A 27,556-nucleotide genomic window follows, 5' to 3' on the forward strand; every position below is an offset into this window, starting at 1 on the left:
AAGCTATTTCGGTTAGCCATTTATAATTCGTACCTAACTATATTATGTAGTACAGCCATAGGCAACAGTGATCCACACAAAAACCACCTGGCCACTGCCTCTTCCCTCCACCTGCTTGAGATGAGAGAAGACAGCCCAGTTAACCTCATATCTCCTCGTTCCTGTCTCAACTTGTGTGAATATCTGGGCTGTTCTGCCAGGCAACAGCGTGTATTGTGGATTGGCAGCAGCTGCTCCTTGCAGGATGGAAGAGGGCAGCAGACCATTTACCTGTGGTTGCTGTGGCACCCCTGATTCTCTATCCCATGGAAGGCCCAGGAGATGCATTCAGCCTTGTTGCTTGATGGAAGAAAGGCAACTTTTAGGATAGGGTGCACGAAAGTGGATGCCCCTAGATATGGCCACTATGGATGCTAAGGCTGAACTATACTAAACAAACATGTAACATGTTTAATATGCATCAACCTTTAACATGAGATTTAATTTCCAGTACTTAGAATTTGATCTATTGCATAGGTGTCCAATGTGCTATTTTAATATTTTTGTAGCCCTCTTTTTAATGTTCAAATAAAAATACAAAAAGAATAAGCAAAGTTTTGTTGATTATGTATGTGAAGTATGTTACATATTTTATATGCAGCCCTACATAATTCCTCTTCACTCAGTGCAGCCAGGCAAGCCAAAAAGTTAGAAACTCCTTACTGTATGGCATTTAATACCAGGATAAGTCATTATAAATCAATATTAATACCAGGATAAGTAATGCATTGACTACTGCAAACATGCAATTCATGTCTTCTTTCTAAAAAAAGTTTACCATATAGCTTAGTTAGAACTTTGACTTCTGATTCCAGTTTTTTTTTTTTTTTTTGTTTAATCATCAGAATTGAAAGTTCATTGGCTGTATAAACTTCTAGGAAAGATGCAATTCATTTTCAGTTGGATGTGTAGATCCGGGAGAGTTGTTGCAGGCTGTCAGGTGAAGTCTCTGGTGACTGGAAAAAGGGAAACGTCACTCCCATTTTAACAAAGAGTAGAAAAGTCATCTAGTGAGCCTCAGTGTCATCTACCTGGACTTCTGCAAGACTGTTGACAGAGTTCCACACCACATCCTTATCTCTAAATTGGAAAGATAGAGATTTGAAGGGTGGATTACTCAGTGGTTAAATATTAGGTTGGATGGTTGCAGCAAGAGGATTGTGGTCAACAGATCTATGTCCAAGTGGAGGCCAGTGATGAATGGTGTCCCTCTTGGGACCTGTGCTCTTCGACATCTTTATCAACAACCTAGACAGTGGGATTGAGTGCACCTTGAGCAAGCTTGCAGGTGACACCAAGCTGAGTGGTGTAGTTCACAAGAAAAGGAAGGGATGCTATCCAGAGAGACCTGGACAAGCTTGAAACATGGGCCCATGTTGAACTGAATTAGGTTCAACTAGTCCAAGTGCATGGTGCTGCACCTTACTCTGGCCAGCAGGGAGAGGGGGGAAGTGATTGTCCCCCTCTGCTCTGCCCTCATAAGGCCCCACCTGGAGTGCAGCAGCATCAAGGCCTGGGGCCCACAGCACAAGAAGGATGTGAAGCTATTGGAGTGGGTACAGAGGAGGCCATGAAGATGGAGAGACCTTGTCATATGTATCTATATACCTCAGTATATGTATTTATGAGAGCAGCTCTGAAAATAATGCCTCTTATTGTGTTAGTCCACAAGGTCAAAGGCAGATGTTGGTCGTATAGCAGTAGGGGTTGAACCTTCTTGCCAGTATCCCATTCCATTTTGTTACCATGTGACAGATGGCATCAAACGGGCAGTCAGACACAATGGTGTCTGACATGGAAGTGCAGATGGAGCAAAGGTGTGTTACTGAATTCCTCCATGCCGATAAAATTGTACCCATTGGCATTCATTGATGCTTGCTGAGTATTTATGGAGGCCAAACAGTAGATGTCAACAGAGACAGTGGGTTGGTGCTTTTCAGCAGTGGTGACAGTGATGTGAGAAATCCAGTCACATTCTTGACAGCCATGCAGATTTTTTCAAGCACGATATTCAGGGTCTTGCTCATTGCTGGCAAAAATGCATAGCTAATGGTGATAACTGTTTTGAAAAATAGTGTGTTGTAGCTGAGAATTTTCTCTATCAAGTAGTGTTACTGTGCTCTTTGTATCTCATAGTTTCCATGGAAATAAATAGGAGACATTACTTTTGGAGCAGCATATTCAATATTGTGAGAAATACTGACCAAATCGAAGTTCTCTAAGTTCATGTTTAAATCTACTCAGCTTGAGCCAAGTACTATGCTGAATCAGTGGATATAAAATAAATGGCAGATTTTAATTTGATCTAGTTAGATTGTCTTTTTTGCTGTTCTTTGATGATTTATTTTCAGCAGCTTTAGAATCACCATTATAGTTCAGCAGAATAGATCCAAAATTGTTCTTAGACTATTCGATGAATTGTGAGAATATGCAACTCTGGCATTTCTAGGATCTTTTGTGATATAGGAAAGGGATAATACTGCACCCATACCTTCAGCTATTTGGTTGTCATTAAATAAGCACATTTATGTGCTCTGAGTAGTTGTTTTGCATAGAAAATCGCTAATTAAACAATACCTTTTAAGCTGGAAAACATAGCTTACAGTTGACAGTACTTAAAAAAATAATCTTATGATATTTTTAGATTTCAGGACTCCAGTGCTAAAAACTTCAAAATTTTTTCCCTGATGAAATACTCTGTGCAGCCTCCAGAGGTCTCTTTTACTATCCTTGATTTTCAAGAATCGGTGACTGTGTATTGTTCATGATAATTTTTACTTTGATTTTCCAAAAACAGTTTTTAACATGAGAACTGTACTGATCATTGTAGATAAAGAGGAAGCTTTCTTTGTGGTTTTCTTGCAGTATGCTGTAGCTCATGTATTTTCAAGTTAAATGTTTATAAGTGCTTTTTAGCTTTCATACAAAGCTTTTAAGCTTTTGAGAAAATGCAAAAGTTCTAAAACAAAAATAAAAATCCGAAGCATGTCAATAAAGGCAAAACTGATTGCACAAAAAGTAGATTTTCTTGACTGCAAATTAGAAAGCTTTGTCTCCAAAATGAATTTCTTGCTGATAAGGAACATTGTTAGGTCCCCTGTCAAGTATTTTCATCAGACTTTTAATGTGTTGTTTACAATATGTATGTAGAAATTTTTTGTGTGTGTGAAACAATGGATAGGTTTTCCTTTTAAAAGCACTCAGTCATCTGTGTCTGTGGTTTGAGATATGCCGAAGTAGCTGACCTTGCTTTTTAACAGGTGCAAAGATGTACTAACCATCTCTGTATGCAAACTTAAAGAAACCAGTACTCATCACTTACAGCAAAAAGTGAGATAATCTCTGAGGGCAGCATGAAGCACAATGTACCTTTCTGGTGTACTTTAAGTAATTGATTCAGCTTACAAAAATATAAGCTTAGAAGTAAACCCTAGCACTTTTTTTGTCTTCATTTTTATCTCATTTTCAGTTGTTTGAGACACAACCATTTCTCTTCTATTCATATTCTTATATCTATGCTTAACACTCTTAACAATGGAGTATGAACGTTAAGGCTTCTTTCATCTTCGTCCTTTCCCCTCAACTATTCCCACCCTCATGAAGTCTGAACAACTTCTGTACATGGATTTTTCCTATCTATTAATATTTACAAGCTGTGGGTGGTAACAACTCTGTAGCACCTTCTCTGTTTTCTTGGATTCCCTTGGCAGGGTGCCCTCAGTAATAGGGAGTATTTCTGAGATGGAAAAAAGGCTGGCAGAAGATTCTCAGCCTTACAAAGAATATGTTGAAAATACATTTAAAACATTGGTTTATTTTTCTTTGTATGCTTTATTTATGCTGTGCAACTAAACTCCTACGCACCCTGATTCTGTATGTGATTTCAGAGAGAGCATTAAACTAAGGTGTTCACACGTATATATTTTCCAGTTCAAGGAATAATGTGGCTCTTACTTATTTATCAGTAATGTATGATTCAGTAATGTGAGTTATATTTCTTTCTCGTGGTTTCATTGACCAATATTGTGAAAGAGGTTGTTCAGTTAAGGTTTTCAGATTCGGGCTATAATTTTCTTACCTAGTAGAAGGTGCCAACTTGCCAGTCCCAAAGGTAGTAAGAGTGAGTTTCAATATAGAAATAAAAATTGGTTATTCAAGCCAGATACAATTGAATATGCTAATAATTAAAGCTAGTAGCTTGTTTCTGGCATGCAGTTTTGTTTCATGGTTTATGCTATTCAGAGTCTTTAAAGTGTGTATGGTACGAATACAACATCACGATCAGATTTGCTGCTTGCCATGAGAAGATGGAGAATGAAGAGGATGGAGCCTGGATTATTTAGCAAGTCTCTTTTAGTATTTTATGTTGAAATTCAGTTGAAGTTTCAATATATTACTGTATTTGGCCCTCATATCACTTAGGAAGCATTGCTAAGATAAGAAGCAACGAACATAGTAACGCTACTGAAGTGACTAATGATAGGATCACCTGAAATGTCACATTGTAATTTTCAGCAGATCTCCCAGGAGCTTCAAGATTCTTTGCACTTCACTATAATAGCTTGCAGTGCCGTCAATTTACCCTCAGAAGCTGGTAAAATTGATTTCAGAAAAAAAGAAAAAAAAAAGGAAAAGAAAAAAGATTAAATATTAAAATATAGTAAAAGTGCCTGTGTTTGGAATTTGTTCAGTCATAATTCTTTCCTACATGACAATACTGTCTAGTTTCAGATCCTGTTTTGAGCCAATTGATGCTTCAGGTCTTTGACACCTTGAAGCACTGATTTGCACACTTGTGAAAATCTGTCATGAAGTATTTTCACTTATTTTGTTGGGTTTTTGTTTGTTTGTTTGTTTGCTGTTTTAACTGCTATTCCTTTAATATCAGACTCTGACAAAGAGCATACAGTTAGTTACTCCTGTTTCCCCTTTTACACGCCATACCTGGTGTTACGGACTGACTGCGTCCTCTTTCAGTTTCTGAGTTCAAGCATTTATTTGTTTTATGTATTCTGCATAGAAACTGTACCATATAAATTATGGAATATCACAATGATGGCTTCTCAGTTTTTTTCTCCTAATTTTAACAGTGACTTTGCTGCTTTATTGCTGTTGAACAGAGTTGGTATCATACCCCTTTTTTAGGGTTGACTACCTTGAATATTTGCGTATTGCTTAAAAACTTTGTCATCCCCTTACTCTCATTCATTCCAGATAGTACTCAACATAATTGTAAATGAATCTATTTGGATATTCTTGGGTAATGTCCTGAAAGGGAAAAAAAAGAAAAAAAAAAAAAGTATTTTTTAAGCTTTATTTTCACTTTTTAACTAGTTCCAAAGTAAGAAATACCATTCTAACATTCTGAGTTCTTTAGGACCTTTTGTAAATGATCTTGCTAGAGTCCTTGTACAACATTATCCCCTTTATCCTGATGCTTCTCAAGTCTACTGGAGAGCTCCTCTACTGGCTCCTCTGTAACAGCTCTGCTAGAGCTGATTTTATGGTAGATGTTTTTTCTCAAACAAATTTATTCACTTTTACCTTATCTACCCAAGCTTGCCTAATTTTATATGACTTTGTAGGTGCTGCAGTTGCCTAATATAAACACTAAACTGTAGCTTATCATCTGTTGATATTTTCCATGGCTTCTGGTGCTCCTCCTCTACAACCTCTAAAGAATGTAAAGTTTATAACTAGCTTCTATAAAATCAGAATATTTCACTGTATAAATAAAAATCTGCACATTTTGTGACAGATTAGGTATGAAGTCATACAATCTATTAGAGAAGTTACTGGTAATCATATTAATATAAAAGTCTTTCAGTTAACCTGAGCAATATTGCTTATTATGTGTTAAGCATAATAGAATCGTCTTTTGCAGAGATACTACCTAACATCTAGTATCTAATTAGTTCATCTTTCTGGATTCTTGTGCTAGGCATGTAAATTACTCTCAGTATAAGTATCTGTTTGCATGTCTTTTGGTCTTAACAAGCTCCACTTTCAGCTCTCCTGTTTTAAACAACCTTACCATTCAAAATTTTACTTTGCTCCTGAATCCATAAACCTATAAGTAGAGTAGATGACTGATCCTGACCGAAGAACAGTGCTGATGCTTCCAGTGTTCACAACAGCTAATTTTTCTGTTCTGCTGTGTATGCTCATTTTTTTCCTTGTTGAAATACTTTGTGTAGCTGAAGTCACCGAATTTGTTGCTCAGAGTTTGAAGGAAATCCTAGCTAGCTGAAAATACCCATATGTCATCTCTCCTTCACAAATGTCACAAATTTCCTAACCAGTGCTTAACTTTACCTGAAGTACTCAACCTTGACATTCATTAAGAGGTTGAAAATATAATAAAAGGCTTGAATAATAAAGGAGGCTTGATTATTTTGGTTTTTATATTTAATGAAGCAAATCTTCAGTAATTATAACTGAATCAATGGCAGCTTTGTTCTTCACCTCAATTTTGAGCCAGATATGTTGCTGAATTCTCAAATATTTCCTTGCAAAAAATAGTTCTGTAAATACAGTTCAATGCTGATCTCTTTGAAACCTGTTAAAGCAGACAATACATAAAGTCTTTAATGATTCATATAGCTCTTTTGAATAGGACACATTACTTCTGCAAAATGCATCTGTTTATATACATGAATTGCTCATATTAACATCTGTATACAAGACTCCTTACACAAGCTTTGTGGACATCTCCCCAAAGACTTAGTGTTCTAAGTTAGTCCCACAGAAGGTGCCTGAGATAACTTGAAGGAAGTTTCCTGTTTTGTTTTCTTGGATAAACAAAAGTGAAGTACTTCTGAAAAGTTGCTTCTCATTTTCACCAACAGAAGTAAGACTTCTCATTTTGAAATGGGAAGAATGAGATGAGGTTAATATCCATTCAGTACTGTATTTGGTGCATCTTAAGCTGATGTCCTGAAGTGACACTGAGAGAAGCTGTTACCTGTTTACTTGATTAAGTCAGACTTCTTCTTTACAGAACTTGAATGCGGAGTGGTAGTAGAAAATCTCTCTTGCATGTATTGTCCAAGTTTTATTTCTGAAGTACTTTCCAGAGTCACACTTGAGTCTCTATGAATTCTTCTACAAATAAGTTGGAAAACTGTCTTACGGACGCTACTGGACATTAGGAAATACATAACTGGGTCTAAGCAGCTGTTAAAAGATGAAAATATGAGCATAACTTCATTGCATGTGTGAATTATTCCCTTCCAGTAACAAGATGGATTTTGTAACTGCGATGTAATGTAGACAAATCGAAACATGTGGTATGGAACAAAACATAGGGTGAAAATAATGAGTACAATGAAGGAATTCCTTGCTGTCTGGGTGTATTTTACTGCATTGGGAAAATTAGCTCTTTTCCTTGAAATTTTCAGTAGGTTCTTGGCAATTTTAACATAGGAAAGTATCAAAAGGAGAAAAACTGTCCAAAAAATGATGACAATAATATAATTTAAAATTGCTTCTGTCATTGCGTTCTTTTTGTGCCGATAATGAAAGCACAAGGTAGAATTGCTGAACTCGCTCCTGAAGAGAGATGGTACAACTACTAATGAAAATCCTGTTAGTGCAATTGCCCACACAATGAAACAAATATGTATACTTCGGGAAGTCGTTAACATCTTAGGTCGTTTCACAGACTTATTTATTTTTATGTAACGATCTAGGCTAATTAGTCCCAACAGTACTATGCTAATGTACATGTTCATGTAAAATAGAGTTCCTACAATTTTGCATAAAATCCGTCCAAACATCCATGTGTTGTTGAAAATGTGGTACAGTATTCGGAAGGGTAGACAGAAGATCAGCAAAAGGTCTGCGATGGCTACGTTTAGCAAGTAAACTTGGATGGAATTCCTTTTCTGGTGAATGCACAGGAATGCAAACAGGGCTATAATATTTCCAACCAATCCAACAACAAAAATAACAGAGTAAAAAAGTATGAAAGCAAGTGACAATGCATTGTCTTCTAAGTAACAGCTTGCATTGTGTTGAATTTCTGATGCATTCGTGGTTAGATTGGTTTGGTTATCCCAAAAGACTTTCTTGTGTGGAAGAATGGTCAGTAAATCAGCTGAAGATGCAGCCATTTGTGAAGATTTTCTTAGCTGTTCTGTCAGGATGCAAAGAAAAATTGTAAATATTAAGTCACCACAGGAACACTGTTACACTTCATTGCCTACAAAGCATTTTTGTAATATAAGTAGCACTGAGTCAGCATTATTATATTAGTTTCTCTTTTATTATTTGTATCATTGTGTAAAGTAAGGTATTTTTTTCCTTTTGTGGAATGTTTATAAATCAAGATTATGCAAGGAAAATAATACTAGCATGAAAATTACATTAATTCAGTAACAGATTGTTTTCATATCTTCCCCTGTTTTCATAAAGTTTTTAATGTCACTGAGAGTATATTTTTCACCAGTAAGGTATAATCTGATAAAAATCAGCTTTGACTAATGAAAGAAAACCAAAAGCAAACTCTTAATCAGTATAGCAGAACAGCATTTAACTGTTTAGAGACGTAGTTAACAACCAATTATTAGTAATACATTTTTCTCCCTAAGTATATGCCATGGTGTTAAAAGATTATGTAAATAAGTTTATTTCGATTTTTTTTTAGAGAGACAAGCTAATATTCCCCTAATCTGAAAAGAGCTGTAAAATCATTTTTGGTGTTCTAAATGTAGATCTCCAGCAACAATAACAAGGAGAAAAAAAAAACGTTCCAGGTCTTAAAAATGTCTGATATGGGTAAGGCGGTGAAAACTGCAACATTTTAGATAAGAGGTTTAGTAAAAAGTGATGTACATACAGAGAGGATATTAATAATAAAGTATTATAACATCTCATGTTGGATGATCTTAAAGTTACATTAGATGCAGGCAGTATTTTCCAGTTTTACAAGTACAGCTGTCTTTTCATATTAGCCATTTAGTATGGTATGGGCTAAAAGTAATTATAAAAATTGTGTCTAATTAAAGAAATACGGTACCTTCAAATATACATTGAAACCTCTCTACAATTTTAAATCTTATGTTTATGTTGCTTTTTTTGTCAAAAAAATGCTTGACATCATGAGTTGCATAATCAATAACATTTAGGTGAATGAGGGCTGCAAAAAAATCAGTTACACTGCAGATACTTCAGAAACACAACTTTAAACTATCCTAAGTTTTGTCATCTGTAAGTAGGAATGCATACTTAAACTGAGAAATATTTAATTACATACCAATTGATTACAAAGGTCATTAGCACCTTTGTAATTAAAAGAAACTTTAATAAGAAGTTGTTTTATTGTATCTTAAGTATAAAAGAAGCCACTTACCATTTGTGTTTTAAGAACTTCTGCTGATTTTGAAAACCACTGCTGAAGAGAGGGAGGAGTAACGTGTATGCATGTCCTCTTATTAGAAAGCTGGAGTGCCAGCTTCTCTATGAAAGTTAGAGAATCAGCTGACACAGTGCAATTAGCTACAAGGGGAAGTTTTAACTAGTGTTGCAACTATTTTTTAAAGATATTTTTAAGTAGCAAAACCCAACTTACTGGAAAGATTGACTTTGGTGTTAATTTGGACTTTGCTGGTTATATCATAAACTTTTACTGAATAGGAGATTGGGATTTTTTTTTCATAGAAACTTTGTTTCTTGTGACCAACCTCAGCGTCTTCCTTTTTGGTAAACAATTGTCTTGGTACACTACATCTTGATACTGGCATGAAAGTGGTATCACTTCTTCAAGATTCGTGCACAGAGTGAAGCAAAATGAATACCACATTGAAGTGGCACATTTTTGTTACCCTGGTGCAGTTTTCATCCATCTTGCTCAAAGTGAGAAATCTGAGGTTGATTTTTTTTCACTTAAACTAGCAGTGGTGATACATAGGTCACTCTGAAAGTAATGCCTCCTGTTTATTTGCATGAAAACTACATCAAAGAAGACAATAACACTATTTGATAGAGAAAATTCTCAGCTACAAAACACTACTTTTCAACATACTCACAACCACTGCTGAAACCACCCACTGCCTCACTGTGCTCACATCCACTGTTTGGTCTCCATAAATGTTCAGCAAAAGTCAACGAGTTTCAATGGGTACAATTTTTTCTGCATGCAGAAATTCACCTTTGCTTCGTCTTCACTTCCATGTCAGATGTCACTGTGTCAGACTGCCCCTTTGCTGCCATCTGTCACATGGCAACAAAGAGCTGAATGGAACTGAGAGAGGAGCTTCAGCCTTTACCATCATTCCTCCCACATCCAGCTCTGATGTCATGGGCCAACAAAATAAAACAGGAGGCATTACTTGTGGAACAGCTTAACCATTTCAATAAGGCAAAAATAAAATACTCAGAGATAATACCACCTGGTAATACTATTTAGAACAGGATACAAGAGATTTAAAATTACATTTTTAGAATGCAAATTTAAAAATTGGTTCTAGAAGTCCCAGTATAAATTAGCATAAATTCAATAACTGAGGAATATTATCCTGACGGTATTTTCCTTAGTATTTGAAATGAGAGTGTCCATGTTAACATTCTTAACATATCATCTGTCTGAGAATCAAGCTTGTTTGGGACTCCACAGATTTCTTTTGGACTTTTAAAAGGGGTTGAGGTTGATGTTACTATGTTGTCATAATTTCATCCTGATATTTAATAGGACCAGAAGTTGGGAAGATTTAGATTTGTTCATGTATTTTCTATCAGGTGTTTACAGTCATGTCACAAAATCTGTGTGTTTTACTATAACAACAAATGAATTTTAAGGGAGCATCAAAGGTAACAATTCATGACCTCGGTGAATACATAACTTAGACTTTGGGTAAGATAAGGTTTCGTAGACTTCTAATACATAATGATAATTAAAACTTTCGAAAGTCTGAGTATTAGCTTTAGGTATTGTACAAAATGGACATCAACCTAAATTAAAACATAGTATAGGTGATGCAGAAGGAAATTGTTTATGGATTCCTCCACAGCTTAATTGGTTGATCATGCAGGGAGGTTGTAATTTTCCTGTTCCAGATTTGAGCAATTTAGTTATGTTACCCCCAGAACCCTAGATCATCTCCATAGTGAGCAGCTGACTTCTTTCAGGTTCTTTGCAGGGGGACAAGTGTAAAAGAAAACTAAACTTAAGGCAGCACATGCTTACCTTCTTAGAGAACAAGGACAAATCTGAAGATACAGGGTAACCTATTTGAAGTTCCTTGTTTTGCAATGTAAGCAGTAACATTTTCTCAAGAAGTAGTGAACAGACAGATCTGACATCCTTTTAAATAACAGAGCTGACTGTGCAAATGGAGGCTCTGTGTAAATGAAGGAAGTCATTCTACATTAATTGCTGCATTACGTACTATATTTTATAGACTCTCACATCAGTCACCACTCTTTCAAATAATGCTATTATTGTGTTTTTATGTGTTGCATCTTAATATTACTAGTGGAAAAACTGTAGAAAATCAAAAATATAGATGACTTTGCATGGAATGCAGTTAGATTCCTAAGCAGTTTATCCTGTAACTCAATAGAAATATCACAGCAGTGTTGTTTCTATGCAGCTGGAAAGTGATCCCCTACTGTGGTTAGGGCTCAAAGTGTTAAGAATAAGATCACACGCATTGTGTCATAGGGCAGGATGTATCTACTGAAGAACTAGAACAGTGTAAAGCATAGGAGTGAAATAAAGAGTGAAAATCAAAACTAATACCAAGAAAGAAAATTTCAACATTCATTATCTCCATGTTGTTGTGATTTTACTTTGTGTTCCCTGTGAGTTCTGTTAAGTCCTGAAATGCTTTTGCTATACCTAGGACAAGTGAAAAGGAAGACAAAGGAGAAAGAATCATAGAATCATAGAATCACAAGGTTGGAAAGGACCTACAAGATCATCTAGTCCAACCATCCCCCCATTACCATTGCTAACACAGGCTACTCAACCATAAAGAGGTTTAGTGAGAGGATCTCATTCCAAAAATATTACAAATTAAGAATTTCTTTTAAAAATATATATATAACTTCTGTTTGCAAGTTTTTGAAAGTAAATTCTAAGGTGCCAATTGTACTTTTCAAACAATATAATAATTTGCTTTTTTCATTGTTGTTTTCAGCCACACTGTGTACTGCTTGCCTCAAAAGAGAATTCAGCCCCGGTAAAGCTTGGTGGCTTTGGGGTAGCAATTCAATTAGGAGAATCTGGGCTAGTTGCTGGAGGTAAGAAATTGTCCTTCAAACTTATATAATATTACAGAAGTTTTACTGCAGAGTTTGGTGCTTCCAACATAGCCTGGGCTGCAAAACAAGGACTCATAATAATAAATAATAATAATAATAAATAATCTTGTACTAAATACTTTGTTAACAATATATGTACACAAGTATCTGAACTGCAACACCATACTACATTGTGTGTACATATTGTAAAACTGTCTAAATGTTTCTCAGCAACAGCTTACACTGTTTTGATCAAAATGACATTGAAAGATGCAAAAAAATTTTTCATTTTGATACAGTCCTTGTCAGAGTTAGTCCATGCTTGACAAAGCACACAACATAAAATACCATCAAGATTGAAATGTGTGTCAAAGCAATTGACTAAAGATTTAGTACAGCATCCTTAATGCTCCTATATGTTTTTTAGGCAATTTCTGTCAGAATACTATACTCTGATTAATAGCAAAATCTTACTAGCTTTCACATGTGATTCTTTCTATGTGTTTCTATTTCACTGTTATTATTGCATAAGGCACCAATATCTTGATAATGTATATTTTTTGACTGTGTGTTTTGTTTTCTGTGAATTTTATTTCCTCTAGCTACCTTCCATATTGTTCCAGACAATAGGTTATGCTCTAATCAGCCTGCACAGATGAAGACCCAATCAGTTTTCTGGTGTTTTCATTGCCAGAGTAGGAGACCACAACAAAAGATTTCATTAACTTTGGGGTTTTTTTTTTCTTCAAAAGGGAGTAACTTCCTCTCAGTATGTCTCAGTATCTTCTTCAAAAACTCACGTTTTCTTATCTAAACACTTAAAAGATCTTTGTCAATTTAGCTTTCATATGACTTTTTTTAAAAACAAAGAGCAAATCCAGTTTAAGCAAACCAACATCTTCCACACTCTTCCAATAATTACCAATTCCTGGATATTTCTTATCACCTACAGTCTTAGATAAGTCTTTTTCTAAGAAAATACATTTAGAGGCTGTTTTTTTTTTTTTTTTTCCTAAATGAGCTAATTTCTTCCTTTGCTTTTCCTATTTCTCAAATGATACTTCAACCATTGTTTTTTTTCAGTGATTGTTCCTACCATTTTGTTTACGATTCCTTCATTTTTCTTCTTCATTCTCACTGATCAACTTTTTCTTTTTCTTTTTTTTTTAGTTTTAGCTACTTTTTTGGAGCTAATCAGTTACACTGAACTTACTTTCAGACTCCTAGCTGTCTTACCAGAAACTTGAAGTTCAATTTAGAAAAAAGTCCTGCATTTTGCCCAGAATTCATCACATCCTTTCCTTCCTTTTCTGCAACCCAATTCATTATTCATGTACTCAACTGTCTTACAGTTGTCAGTGCTGGCCTGGTCCTTCCTTTCCCATGTAAATGTTTTCATTCCTTTATAGTTCAGCTAGTTCAGCTTGCAGTACTTACAGAAGCTTTTTTTTTTTTCCTTAAGCCTCATCAGTATAATATTTCTCTGTGTGCTTATCTTTTATGCCTGATTTGTCTCAATCTCTTCCTTATCTAGTCTGCCTTCATGTTATTTTTTCCTCTCTCTCAACTGTCATTTCCAGTTTGTAGTCTTTTCACAAGTACTTGTTATCTTCACCTTCAAATTCATTTAACTTTCAGGGCTACCTGGAGAATTTGCACTTCATTTATATACCATATAATATTTTAATTCTACTACATGTTTCAAGTTTTCTCCTTAGCAGACTCCTTATCTCTTTCTTCTGATCTTCCATTCCAGTCTTTGTACTTCAAACTACATCTGGCAGTTCTTTTCCTTTCCAGAGTACTAGACGCTTCCATATACAGCACTTGCAAGATTTTATTTCTGCAACTGCACAGTAATGTCCTATATGTATTAGAGAAAGATTAATGGTAGTGGCTTTACGGGGCTATAGGTTTCTTGTAACAGATTGTTTATCAATGTAATTATTTAAGTTATTGCTATGCCCTACATACATATTCTATTTTGTAGTAAATATAATTAAAAAATTAGATGCTACTCATTTGTTCATTTTCTCCTGAATGAAATAGAAACCTTCCTTATAGAGTGTCTTGTAAAAAGTATAATAACCATTTATGTTCACGTTCTTTTTCTAATTTTTAGTTTAAAAATAAAATTGCTTCTCCTTAACATATTTAATTATTCCCCCTCCAGCATGGCAATTCCTATATTTACTGGTTATTTTCAGCCATATCACATCAAAAAATAAATTCTTACTTAAATAAAAGCTATTATGAGATGAAACTTCTCTTACTGTCCTTAAAAACCACAATACTCCTAAGCCGTTTTGGTTTTCATTGTACTGTAAAACTTTTACAGTACTGTCTTATACATGCTAGAAATGCAATGTTTGCTTACCTTTCTGTATCTAATATGTATTACTACAATATCTTAGCAGGATATATTCCTTATTGGTATAAATTCCTACGTAGATGATCCTGATGTTCAAGAAGAGAAGTGCTTGGAGTAGTTTATCTTTCAAGACAGAATAAGATAGATTTCCTTTAAAAAAGGCACATCCGCATTGAAAGTAGCGTGGCTCTAGTGAAGTTCAACTTCCCTTACTCTTGCATACAAAACCCAGCCGCTCTACATAGCTGTTCTATTTCAGTGGTGGTCACTCTGTTTTTTTTGCTAGTATTTTTGCCTAAAATAGGAGCTGCTGTATCTAAAATATTCAGAGGTTACCAGTGCTTTAATTTTTCTGTTTCTTACTTTCATGCATTTGCATTTGTGCCATTTTTTTACTTACCTTTTTATATTGATGCACCTGTGCCTGATGAGATTGTGTGTAGCCCAGGACAACACACAATAAGATGGGATTTACTCCCTTGGTTTCTGCCAGGCATACCTTTTAGGATCAGCTTCTGCTTTATTTATAAGTGTGGAATTTTTTGAACTTAACAAAACACAGCTTCTTCCAGTATACATAAATCTTGGGAAAAAAAAAATAAGAAAAACAAACATTTGAGGATTTTTGAAATAAAGTAAGTTCTGGGAATTGAAACTAGACTAGTCTCAATCTTTTAACCTATGTGAAAGATCAAGTTGTGCCTTTTAGAAGTATAATGACCATGTTCTTTCAAGCAGAGGGTTATTTTACAAAAGTCTAAATTTATCTCCCAGTAACAAGATAAGACGTCATATAGATGTCATTAATGAAAATGTCTAGAATAGATTTTAGGAATATTATAATTAAACAGCTAACAACCCAGTTGAGTTTATTTTTACGAGAGTTTAATTATTGCTAAGCATAAAAAAATTGATGTAGCTGGAACTCATTTTCCATAAGACAAAAAGGAAAAATGTAAGGAAATATTTTCCTGTTCCACTGTGTATCCCCATAAGCTGCAGTGCAATGAACAGAAACTGTCATCTTCTGAACTACAGGAAATTGTTTTCATGAACTATCAGTTTCTGAAAGCCACTTTTTCTTGAAGTTCTTATGATCAGCTGTAGAAAAATTTGCTGAAGTTTATTCGTTTGAAACATTCAAGTAGATACTTAAAGATGAAAGTCTGCCTGTATACACAATAGTTAAAGTGGAAATGGAAGATTTGTAAGGAATTTATAAGTGAAACTCTTCTAAGTAACAGGTTGTTGACATTAAGCAGTCCATGTTTTCATAGCTATCATGCAGTTGGAGTATTGGAACCTGAGAGGTCAGTGTTTTAATAGAGAAATCTCATATTATAATTTCTGTCTTCTTCCTTCGACATTTTTTCTTACAGAATATGACATAAATTATCATAATATTTTCTTAAGTAAATGTGATGGTGTCCAACTTAGCAGATATTATCTTAGTCTCAGAATTATTAGCTAGTATATGGTATAAAAGTCTGAAGAAACTTCAGTGGTGCCCATGCCAGGACAAAAGACAATGAGCACTAACTTGAATACAGGAGGCTTCATCTGAACATCAGTACATCTGTACTGTCTAGGTGGTGGGTCACCAGCACAGGTTGCCCAGTGAGGCTGTGGAGTTTTGTGTATGGAAATCTCCAAAAGCCAGCTGGATGGGGTTATGAGCAACCTACTCTGGGTGTCCCTGCTTGATTAGGGGTTGGAGCAGATGGACACAAAGGCTCTTCCAGCCAGGGAATAAAAAGCTGTTGAATCCACAACTGCTATTTCCTTCACTTAGCGCAAAATAACTGTTTTATAGATCTAAATGGTATGAGGTTCTGTGCTAGCTGTTAAGTCTTCTTTAGCGATGAATAGTTGACCTATTTTACTTTTTCTCTTAGCAGCACAATGTCACTGCTGATCCAGTCCAGTATTTATTTTTGGTTACTATTAGTTAGCTCTCCTCTCTTCTTCAGAATTCTTAAGTTTAATTAATAACTTTAATATTTATTAATAGAAGTACAGCACACAAATACCAAGTGTTCTTGGTTCTTTGTAAGCTGGCCTTCTACTCCAAAAGTAACTACTAAAATGGCAAAGAAAGGCATTACTGTAAATTCCCCTGCAAATAAGACCATGGAATTTGGGAAAACAATGTAAAGAAAATAGTGTGAAATAATTTTCTTGGTGATTTTCTAAATACCAGTTCAAAATTGTATTTTTTTATTTTTCTGACATTGTCCAGATTTTTATTTTTTTTTCATCATCAGTGTCTGAATTATGCAGCAAATCTTTTTTCTAAGGACAAGTAAACGTTTCTAAACTGAGTTCGTGTACTAGTATTCTTTCGCTCAAATGAAAGTGTTTCATTCCTCTACAAAGCAAGAACACTATTTCACTATTTTTTTATTTTAAATGAAAGCTATTGACTCTTCAAAGCTTTGCCTCTGATAGAATTTGTTTTATTTAAAAGCTGCAATTGAAGTTTACTGTCTCTCAGAAATTCCTCTTCACATCTGGGTTGATTTGAGAGAACTTTGAGGAGGCTAATGTGTTTAAAAGTCAGCTTAGATTTACTTCCTCCATGATAGTTTTATGCCTGAAAAGGCCAGTGAATCAATTATTATAATTTTTCTGGATATCATGTGATCTTTGCTCGTTCATTTTCCCAACACTAATGTCCAGGTGCCCAATTGTCTGATAATACATCTTTTAAAATACATTTTCTTCTGACAGTCTTCTGTGCTGAGGCTGAATTGCCTGTTTTTTAATTTTCCCCATCCTTTCCATGCACCTGCTTTAAACATCTCTATTGTCTGGAGTAATGTGGAAAGGAATTAAAAGTAATAAAGTATGATCTATCTAATGTTGTGTGTGATTCTTCGATTCCTTCCACATTATTCTGGACATCCCAGTCTTTTAGAAACTTCTTAATTTAAGAACATATTCTTATTACACTATTGTGAGAGGTCAGATGGTGATGTTTATTAGTACCTCACATTTTTTTCCTAAAAATTATTTGTTCCAGTTGTTTCCTTATACATCGTTCAGATACTACTGCTGTTGAAAGACTCTTCTTCTGATATCTTGGTCATCAATCCCCTGCCTTAGGGATGACAAAATCTGATTGGGTCTCTCTATATGCTCTTCTTCTTGTGGAAAGCATAGCCCTATTGTCTGGAATAATATGGAAAGAGTCATAGAAACTAAAATTATCAAAGGTAAGTCAAAATTTATCTTTAGTGCTTGTGAATGATATCACATTGACAACATCTGAAGACTGAAGCTCTTTATCCACAGGAAAAAAAAAAAAAAATCAACTGAATTAGCAGTTTTACAGATTTCCACAATGCCAATATGCCTCAAAACTGGTAGAGAAAAAAAAAAACTTGTGTGCAGAAGTAAGATTTGTAATGGCTATGCCTGTTCAGGCATTAAGCAAATAAGTTTTATGCAAATAAAGTTCTTTTTCATGGGGAGTTGTTAGAATATATTCATGGGTTTTCTTACATCTAGAATAAAGGAAAGTTTATTTAAATAAAGAGAAAATGACTTTGCTTACTATTCTGTCGCACTATATTTCCAAAAAGATGGAAAGCTGCAAAAACACACACAAAAAAAGCATGGTTTTCTAAAATTTTACACTGGATTTTGTGTAAGATACAAGCTTTCTACTTAGTAACTATCAGTACAAGTGGTATTTGTTTTAAAGAGTATCTAGGAGCCATGATTTTCGCAAACTTTGTTGTCTCTAAATTTTGTTTATCCTGTTACTGTCCTGTAGTTGCAAAACAAGAAAGATCATATCTATTTGAGTTCATATGTGCACTTCAATTTGCTGAGCAAAGTGCAGTAATACTTGCCCAGATACATTTCTAAAATAACCTCAAGAACACCATTTCCTCTTCTGATGAAACCAGAGTAAATTGTCGTGAGGATGGCAGCTGCCCCAGAAATGACCTTAGCTTTTTTAATAGTTTCTAATATATCTTCTCACATATATTTTTTTATTTTACAAGAGAATATTGAGGTTTAGTAGTACTGATTTTTCAGCATTCTGTGAAGTAGCATCATTTTAAATCTGGTTACAGCAAAGTCTGTTGGGTTCTTACAAAGATGTGTAATATATTGCTTGTTACTTTACTAGTCTGGTGATTCTGCTTAATATCAAGCTGTGCATTAAAATTAATTTGTATGATATACTGGTTTTGCACCAGGAAAGCAAAGATCCTGTTCTGGTGCCCGAGGTCCAAAATTCTTACCTTCCAAGGGAAGAAAAAGTAGATTTGGGATGATCTTTTATCTCTAACTTCTAAATTTGTTGGAGTTTGTTTGTAAGAGCTGTTGAGTATTAAGTACACGTAGCTCCACATTCTAGTGGCATACTCTGAATGGGCATAAGATAAAGCAAACTAGGAAACTTGGGATACGATAAGGTTGTAATTTGTCCAATATTGCATAAAAAATAGAAAATAGATCTCAAGAAGCTGTTGCACTTCTCTTGGTTTGTTAGAAAAATATATGAAAAATTATAATATGGTGAATAATGAACAGTTCTGACAGTGGATGGGAACAGCATAAAAATGCTTGCATGTTATGTTTTGTCTGCAGTTTTGATATGTGTAAATTTGCAAGCTGTTTGCTTCTTGTTGATATTCAGTAGTTCAGTAAGTACTTTTGTATTTCTTAGCACCGTAGTCAGGAAGAGAACTAAAGCAGAAAGGAAGTTTATCCACTGTCAAGACACCACTTTCAAATTTTAGGGAAGATGATTAATGCTCAATTTGAAATAAGTATCCTGCTCTGCATATATTTATGAGTACATTTGAATAATGAAGGATTTTTCTTGCTAATGAATTTCTGCAAAGTAATTTTAACTTGAAACATTTTACTAAGGAGAGAAAGAAAGCCAAAAACGTGCACTTTTGATAGTATCTTGACAGTTTAAATTACTTATTTTGTGCAGCCCATGATTAATTCAGGCAAAATGATGCTTAATATTTGAGAACGGAAAATGAACAGATTAAAAGGAGCAGGCTGTATCTTTGATTCACATTGAGAGATTCAACTTATTTTCCCCCATTTCATCAGCATTCCGTGCATCAAAAATAGCATAACCCAGCATGGTGGGTTGGCCTCAGCTAAGGGCCAACCTCCCTGAGGTCCATCATTTCTGCCTCTCTTTCCTCTGCTCACTTTTCCCCAACTCAAGCGTAGGAGCATCCTACAGGCTGCAGTCTTCCCAAATAAGCCTTCATGGGTCCTCCATGGGTTGCAGCATGGGTATCTGCTCCACTGTGATCTTTTCCACAGGCAGAAAGGAAACTTCTACCACAACACCTGGAGAACATCCTCCCCTTCTCCTTCTCTGACCTTGGTGGCTGCAGGGCTGTTTCTCACATGTTTTCCCTCATTCATTACACTGTTGTGCAGCATATTTTCTTGAATGTGCTTTCCTAGAGGCCCTGCCAACTTGACTGACAACCTTGGCTTCAGCCAGCAGAGTCTCCATTTGGAGCTGGCTGCAGGCGGCCACATCCAGCATGGGGGCAACTACTGCTGCTTCTCTCAGAAGCCATCCCTGCCATCCTCTGCTGCTAGAGCCTCACACCAGCATCCAGTAATGTATTATATAGCTCATGTAGCATGTGTTGCTGTGAAGTAGGCAGCAATGGAGAAAATGGAGGGCCAGTAGCTTTTGCCAAGGACACATTTCCTCAGAACAAGTTGTTCTGTTGTTAGGCCTTCTGTCAGTAGGCCTGTTGTACAAATGCCATCAGACAGAAACATTGGCTATATATTCCGGTTCAGGTTCACTTCTCTGATAGTACAGTCATTTTTTTAGATGTGTTCATCCCTGCAACTGTTACTTCCTTATAGCAGAAAAATGGTCCCATGCTGAGATTGCATACATGTTAAATCAACTTAGATATCACTTGGAATTTAGGCTTATTAGTTTCATTGGCTACTTGATCCAGACAGCTCTATCTCTGAAGATTAGATCTCTAGCTCTGAAGATTAATGCCTCTTTCAAATAGGTTTGTTTGTCCTTGTGATATCTTTCTGTTTTGTTTTGAATAATCACTTTTCTCTTGACTTCCTACATTCACGACAGCAATTAGAAAGTCTAATAGCTTCAGAGTATATATATAAAAAAATATTTTATATTTTATAATTTACAATTTATTTTATAATGCCCATTCATTAAAAAAAGATTTTAACAACAGCTTTATTACCACTAGTGTTTGCTTTTTTGCAATGTGTAAGAATGGTTACACCTGCTCCACAATTGCAGATGGATATATCTGAACCCAAATGCCAGGAAGTTTACTACTGAAATAAACAAGTCATGGGTAAGCCAGGCTGCCTTGTGGTCTTGCATGATGCCTTTGATATACAAAATTTTCAGACTGTGGTATGCATACCACTAATGTCACATGAGTATCTGCTATATGCAGATACTTTCAACAGGCAGCTGTTTCTTTCTTTGTACATAAGTTGCCTCATACAGAGGTTGAAATTCTGATATACCAATGATGGAATATTAGGGGAAAGACTTAGGAAACTCTTGTAGCTAGATAATTATAGGTTCATGGAAAGAAAGAATATAGAGTTCTCAGCGTATTTAAGCATCTTAAGCATAATGTTTTTCCTTTCCATTCCCTTCCCTGTCCCCAAGTATCCAAAAGAGAGAGACTTTGCATCATCCAGGCAGATAATTTTTCTCCTTTATTTGTGAATTTCAAGAATTGTCTTTGAAGTTTATCAGTTAGTCTAGTACATTGTGTATAACTAGTAAGAATTTTTTTTTTTTTTCATTTCTATTAGTACGTGGTCAAACCACTGTTGTCCAAAGACTGTCTTGTTCATCAGCATCAGTGATGACCTAATCATTCAAAATGTAATGCCTGCACCTTTGACAATATTTTGCTGTGAAAACAAACATATTTTGCTGTGAAAACAAACATTTCAGAATGGGAAATTTATGAGGAAAGATAAAATGTTTATTATTTTTCTTTGTTTTAATGTGTAAATATAGCAATTGAATAGTCATTCTAATCAGTTTATCCACTCAAAAGATTAGTTGATATTAGATATGTGTTTTTTTTTTCCATGGGTGTACATTCTGTGCCAATCAAAAATCAGAAGTGGCCCTTTTACTGTGTGGCAATCATTGAAAGCGCTAGTTGAAACACATTAGCATTATCTTTTTATCTGTAGGAGGATACTGTCTGCTGCAAATAGATTAACAGCATCTTGCAATCATGTTGAAAATGTCAGTAGACTGGCTAAAGTCTGGGCAGATTAGCAGTGCTAAAGAAAGTCTGGTGGAGGCAGCTTTTCCAAATAAGCTGAGTAGGTTAGAATTATTCATTTTCTGTATTCGTGCCCTCTGGATAATTCCTGTTTCCAAGATTGTCCAACAGATATTTTACATTCATATGCCATGTTCCATTTGAGAATTTTAGTGCTTTTATACAAATGTCGTTTCACATTTTCTGAGGTAGGATAGACTATTATTCAATTTATAAATGAGTAAACCAAGCAAAAGAGAATTTAGCAGTAAATACTTAAGGAAAAAAAAATAAAATGTTAATCTCTGAAAAAAACTTAATAAAACTGTTCTAGTTTAATGTTCTTTATTTGCACATTTGGCACATATTGCTTTCACTCTGTTTTTTTTTTTCTGTTTCCATTTAGGACGTGTAGGAACACCTCATTTTATGGCCCCAGAAGTGGTGAAAAGGGAACCTTATGGGAAACCTGTAGATGTTTGGGGTTGTGGTGTCATCCTTTTTATCCTGCTAAGTGGTTGTTTGCCTTTTTATGGAACCAAGGAAAGATTGTTTGAAGGCATTATTAAAGGAAAATACAAGGTAAATGCCAGTATGTCTGAATCCTTTTCCAGTGAGATGAATTCTGCTTGTAAAATTTGGGAAGTTGATTTTTGTGTTTAGCCTGGCTTAAATTTGAAGCATTTGTTTTACACAGGGGGAGATGATTCTCTCTCTTCATTCTGTCTTGTTTGTACTCTGTTTTGTATCACTGCTAGAAATTAGAATACAGGAATATTTACACATAGAAAATAATAAGTGAGAGTAACAGTTTGCTCTTAGTTGCACCTTGAACTCAGTACCACTACATAATGTTTAGTTGTACAATATAATATAGTATATATTACTTTCATTTTACAGATCATTTACATTTTTAGCAAAATAAAAGAACTACTGTAAAGGCTGATTATCATACTGCTTTGATTTAAAACAAGATGAATGTTATTATGAACACACAGTAATTTTTCTTTTTAGTACAGAATGTAATAAAGTGGAACTGACTATTCAAAAGTAGCCACTTGCTGCTGAAAGCATATTGGCGTCCATGCAAAAAAAAACATGCTTCACAACATAGTCATTCTGGAGAAAAAAATTAAAACTTCACTGTTTTTGCTGCTTTGTATACGATCACGCAGTTCTGCTCTGCTTTGCACGAAAGGTCATTCATGATCTGTGCATTAGCAGAGGAGTGGAAATTCCTAAGATTGCCTGACAATCTGTAATGGGTTTCAGGAAGTTGGGGTTTTTTTTAGTAGTCTGCTAAAATGTGACAACTGTGGCACTGCACTTGGTCTAGAGCACAATCTTCATTCTTTAAATGTTTTATTCCTAGAGATTTCTTAGTGATACTAGTTTTTGAATTTCATAGACATGCAGACATTCCAGTTTTACTCTGTGAAAGATTTCTTTATGTAATCTGTCAAACAGCTAAAACTTTTTGGAAGCTTACAAGTGTTTTTTTTTCTTTATTTATTAAAAAAAAAAAAAATCATGGCTGGAACACTGTGTCTTCTCAGTTCCTTTCCTGTTCCTGTTTCCACAGTTATATGCCTGTTCAGTGAAAACAGTGTAAGGATTTCAAAACCGTCTTGCTACAAATTGGCAGTTATCTTCATTTCATTAGAGCTGAGAAAAGAAATTACAAGAAATTACAAATGCCAATTATAAATGTGCATTTCATAGCCAGATAATGTTTCAGAGTGCTCCAACTTAAAGCAGTATCTTTTTGTTGCAGTCTGTTTTTAAATAAAGTTGGCTTCTTTAAATGAGCAGAATAAATTATTGAAAAAAGGCTGGTTATTATGTTGAATTTTTGTTTCATAAAACAGCAATGTTCTATCTAAATAAAACTTAAGCTCTTCATAAATTAAAGAAATAGCTTGAAGATAGAATCCTTTAGCACAGAAAGAATTTTCCTACTTTAGTATGGTTTGATTGGGTTTCCATCTTGACATGTCATAAATAGTTGGACACAAACCTCACAGTATGAATATATATTCTAAATTTTCCTTCACATTGTTTCATAATACCAAGCACTGTTAAATCTCTATTATTTAATTTACACAAATGATCAATTCTGTTCTAAATTCTGATGACTAATTTAATTTCTTTTTTTCTTGCTTGTAATCAGATGAATCCTCGGCAGTGGAGCCATATTTCTGAAAGTGCCAAAGATCTGGTACGCCGCATGCTTATGCTGGATCCAGCAGAAAGGATAACAGTATATGAAGCACTGAATCATCCCTGGTTGAAGGTAGTAAAACCAATTGTTTACATATCAGTTCCTTCTTAAAGGGATAAAAAGATTTGTTTGTTTAAACTTTTCAAAGTAGACATGGCATTGTATAAGATATAAGATTTAAATTCTTTGTGAGATTAGAGCCTGAGTTTTTTGTAATGTCTAACCTTGAACCCTTGTTTAGCCAGAAGAGTAAATTTACTTAGGCATCATAGACAGCTTAAGAGCATACACAGTAGAACTAGATGAAGCTTGAAGAAGGTAATTGTATGTCTTTCTGTGGCTCTCAAAGTCCAGAGGAGTGATTTCTGATCTCTCTATAGGTCCATTCCATCTAAGTCTCTTCCCTATTATGCAACAAGTAGCTATGCAGTGTAATACACTACTTAACTGCTTGCTTTCTTAATTAGATTCCTGAAATGTCCCACTGAGTAAAAAAGGTATGTAGTGGTAGGTTGCTGAAATCTACAATAAAATAAAATTACATGGCATCTGGTAATCAAATTATTTTTCAGTGGTGGCAGAATTTACAACACAATTTGAGCCGGAGCACTGTATTTTCTTTGGTAGGACCTGACTAAGTCATTATTTATCTTTTTTATCCTCCATTTATTTTCTGTAGTGTGGGCCCAAAATAAACAAAATAGGGCATTCATTTCAAAAAGTTGGGATTCTGGTGTAACACAAGTAACACTCCTTTAATTGAGTCTGTAGTAAACATAGGTGATCTGTGTTTGCCTGCAGTTTGCCTTTTTCTCATATGAGCTTACCTACATTTAGATGCCAAAGGAAGCGTTTTGTGCAAATGTGCAGATTCTGCTTATATTACAATTTTCATGTCCATGGTCTTGTTGCTGATCTTGCCATTAACAGTTGAATGACAGGAGAAAAAAATTAGTTTGAGTCACTCTTATTTCCAGGCTTAGGCTAGCATTCTGTAAGTCCATTCTCTTTTACTTTTGCCTAAGATAAACTGCCTTCCCTGTTGACTCAGAATTTTCTTCTAACCCTTTTTATAGATAGAGCCAAATACAGCATGAAACAGAGCCATCTGACACCATATAGAGATTGAATTACTTCTGCCATTGATTTCACTCTGATTCAGGAGATCTGTATGATAAACATTTGTATTAAATTAACAAGTGTATGTGGTTTCTGTGATGTTTTGGGGAAAGTACTCAGCTGCTGCAAGTTCTCACCCCACTGTATACCATTTACTTGTAAATTTTTTATCTGCATCCACAGTGGAGAATACAGTGGAGTGTAAGTTAGCAGCTGGTGTCACCAGCCATCGAGCTGTCACTTTCTGCTCTGTTATGCAGAAACCCCAACTCACAAGCTGTCTTCAGGTATCAGGAACCCTTTACAAAAGTGTCTGCACATGCTGCTTCACTGGCATTGTACTCCAGGAAGCAGAGCTACTTCGTACTTGCCAGCTTCAAAGTTCAGTGCTAGCCGCAAACTAACTTGCAGCATAAGAGTAAAGCAGAAGTCTAGATTCTTACTGCAAAGTGAGAAACAAAATCACAAAACAAAAATATCCCTAGCCCCAAGTTAAGGATTATTTCAAAATTCTTTAATCTCTGTCAGTTTTTTGAAGTTATTTTTAATTTAGATTGCCTTGAGTCCTTATTCTCCTTATGATACTTAGTAGCTGATACATTTTTTGCCTAGTTTCTTAATGTTGAGGTAATATTAAGAACTTATATTTAATCGTTGTTTTCTTTTGTTGTGTTTTAAGGAGAGAGATCGCTATGCATACAAGATTCATCTTCCAGAGACAGTAGAACAATTGAGAAAATTCAATGCAAGACGAAAACTAAAGGTAAAGTGAATGTAGTATTAACATAGTTTCATAATTTGAATTTTAAGTAGTGTTAGTAATTTTAAAAGCACTGAGATAAATCTGTGCTCTGAGGTCAGCAAAAATATAGAAGTGAAACTGATCTGCACAATAGCCTGTCACAAAGGTGTCTTGTTAAAGGTGTTCATCCCTTCTATCTTTGTTCAGAGTTTTCAAACTGAACTCCAGCACAGATTGTCTGGTATCAACCAAGTTGTGTATGAGGTCTTCCTTTTACATTGATATGGCAATTCAACTTAATATGAATTACCAGGAGGGAGAGAATAGTACAGTGTCTTGTGGTATTGCTGTTAAGTTTATGGTAAAAGGAATATAATAATGTTCACTACTTTTCTTTGAGGAGAGCAAAAATGTCTTCTTCAATTCTATACACAAGATTATGTCTCATCCAAATTGAAAAGAATGTTAACATTTTATAGCCCAAAATGATTTCTCATCAAAACAATAACTATTCCTATCTTAGGAAGGTTAACAGAAATGTCTTTAAATCCACTGGAAGTCTGATATAACTTTAACAGAAGCATACAACATTACTTTTTGTGAGTTGTTTTTAAATTTGTAATAAACGCAGAATCAGATGTCTATTGAGTAGGTGCTTTACATAAGTTTAATCTAGCTACAGAGCAATTAATGATTAAGGTGACATAGTTGCTGTGGTTTCTGCAGCACTTAGCACTTTGCCTTAGGTGGTTTGTGTGTCCACGTAATGCTTTAATTAGAATGTTAGCTCCATTACATTTTAAAATATGACCAGTTTCCTTACTCCAGACACAGCTTCAGATCTTTTACAGATGTATTTTTTGGGGAACCACTATTTTTAGTCTCTAGAGAGCATTGAAAACGCAACTTGTATTCTACCATTTTGTCCAATCCACCACTGTTCTGCAGAGTGTTTTCTGAAATTGCTATCTAGTTTGCATACTGCCACACCTGTAAGACATTAAAAATTGAGTGATTAAACTCTAATTTTCTTAAATATGTAAATATACTTCGGAGCAGATGACCATTTCTCTAGCTTTGTAACTTCCCATCTAACTACTCATTTTTGCTGTCCAAGATTATTACATTTTCATGTAGATACATCATGGATGTCAAATAGTGCTGAAGTGTCTGATTATGACAGTTTCTCGAATAGCAATATATTGCTTGGCTTTAAAGAGTAAATTTTTATCCTTGCTAATCCATCCAATCTAGGAAAGACAAAGATGATAAAGTTTTTTCTCTGTTGGAAGAGAATGTTTTTTCTTGACAACTGAATCATTTAGAAATTTCAGACAAATTCAGAAATTTTCTCCCATTTATATGGGCACAAAATATATCCAGCGTTTCCTTGCTAGATTTTCCATCTCACTTCCTGTCACCCTTACTTTTTACTCTGTGTGGCATTTTTTATCTCTATCAAATTAGATAGGAATGAATTGGTTATCTATTTTTAATGTTATGTATTTGATTCTGAAATATGTTGATCTATA

General features: G+C 34.9%; 2 protein-coding genes across 6 annotated transcripts in view; one reads left to right on the forward strand and one right to left on the reverse strand.

Moving 5' to 3' along the window:
• CASK (calcium/calmodulin dependent serine protein kinase) overlaps nucleotides 1-27,556 on the forward strand; it is a 199,519-nt gene that overhangs the window by 104,786 nt on the left and 67,177 nt on the right. For 4 of the 5 annotated variants that reach the window (XM_090123585.1, XM_031594591.2, XM_031594593.2 and 1 more), the window contains exons 6-9: nucleotides 12,180-12,282; nucleotides 22,349-22,524; nucleotides 24,113-24,235; nucleotides 25,962-26,045. In XM_090123585.1, coding sequence (XP_089979711.1) covers nucleotides 12,180-12,282; nucleotides 22,349-22,524; nucleotides 24,113-24,235; nucleotides 25,962-26,045 — 486 coding nt within the window. Of the gene's footprint in view, nucleotides 1-12,179; nucleotides 12,283-17,728; nucleotides 17,869-22,348; nucleotides 22,525-24,112; nucleotides 24,236-25,961; nucleotides 26,046-27,556 lie in introns of those variants that run through there. The other variant, XM_090123599.1, reaches the window with a different exon arrangement.
• On the reverse strand, nucleotides 5,340-10,579 carry GPR34 (G protein-coupled receptor 34). The gene is made up of 2 exons (XM_031594596.2): nucleotides 9,392-10,579; nucleotides 5,340-8,176 (listed from the first exon to the last, which is right to left on the reverse strand). Exon 2 carries the CDS (start codon nucleotides 8,151-8,153, stop codon nucleotides 7,008-7,010), a length of 1,146 nt encoding a protein of 381 aa, XP_031450456.1. The 5' UTR covers nucleotides 8,154-8,176; nucleotides 9,392-10,579; the 3' UTR covers nucleotides 5,340-7,007.

Source organism: Phasianus colchicus, chromosome 1 (assembly GCF_987193195.1).
Source record: "Phasianus colchicus chromosome 1, bPhaCol1.hap1.1, whole genome shotgun sequence".
In the NCBI taxonomy this organism is placed as follows: domain Eukaryota; kingdom Metazoa; phylum Chordata; class Aves; order Galliformes; family Phasianidae; genus Phasianus; species Phasianus colchicus.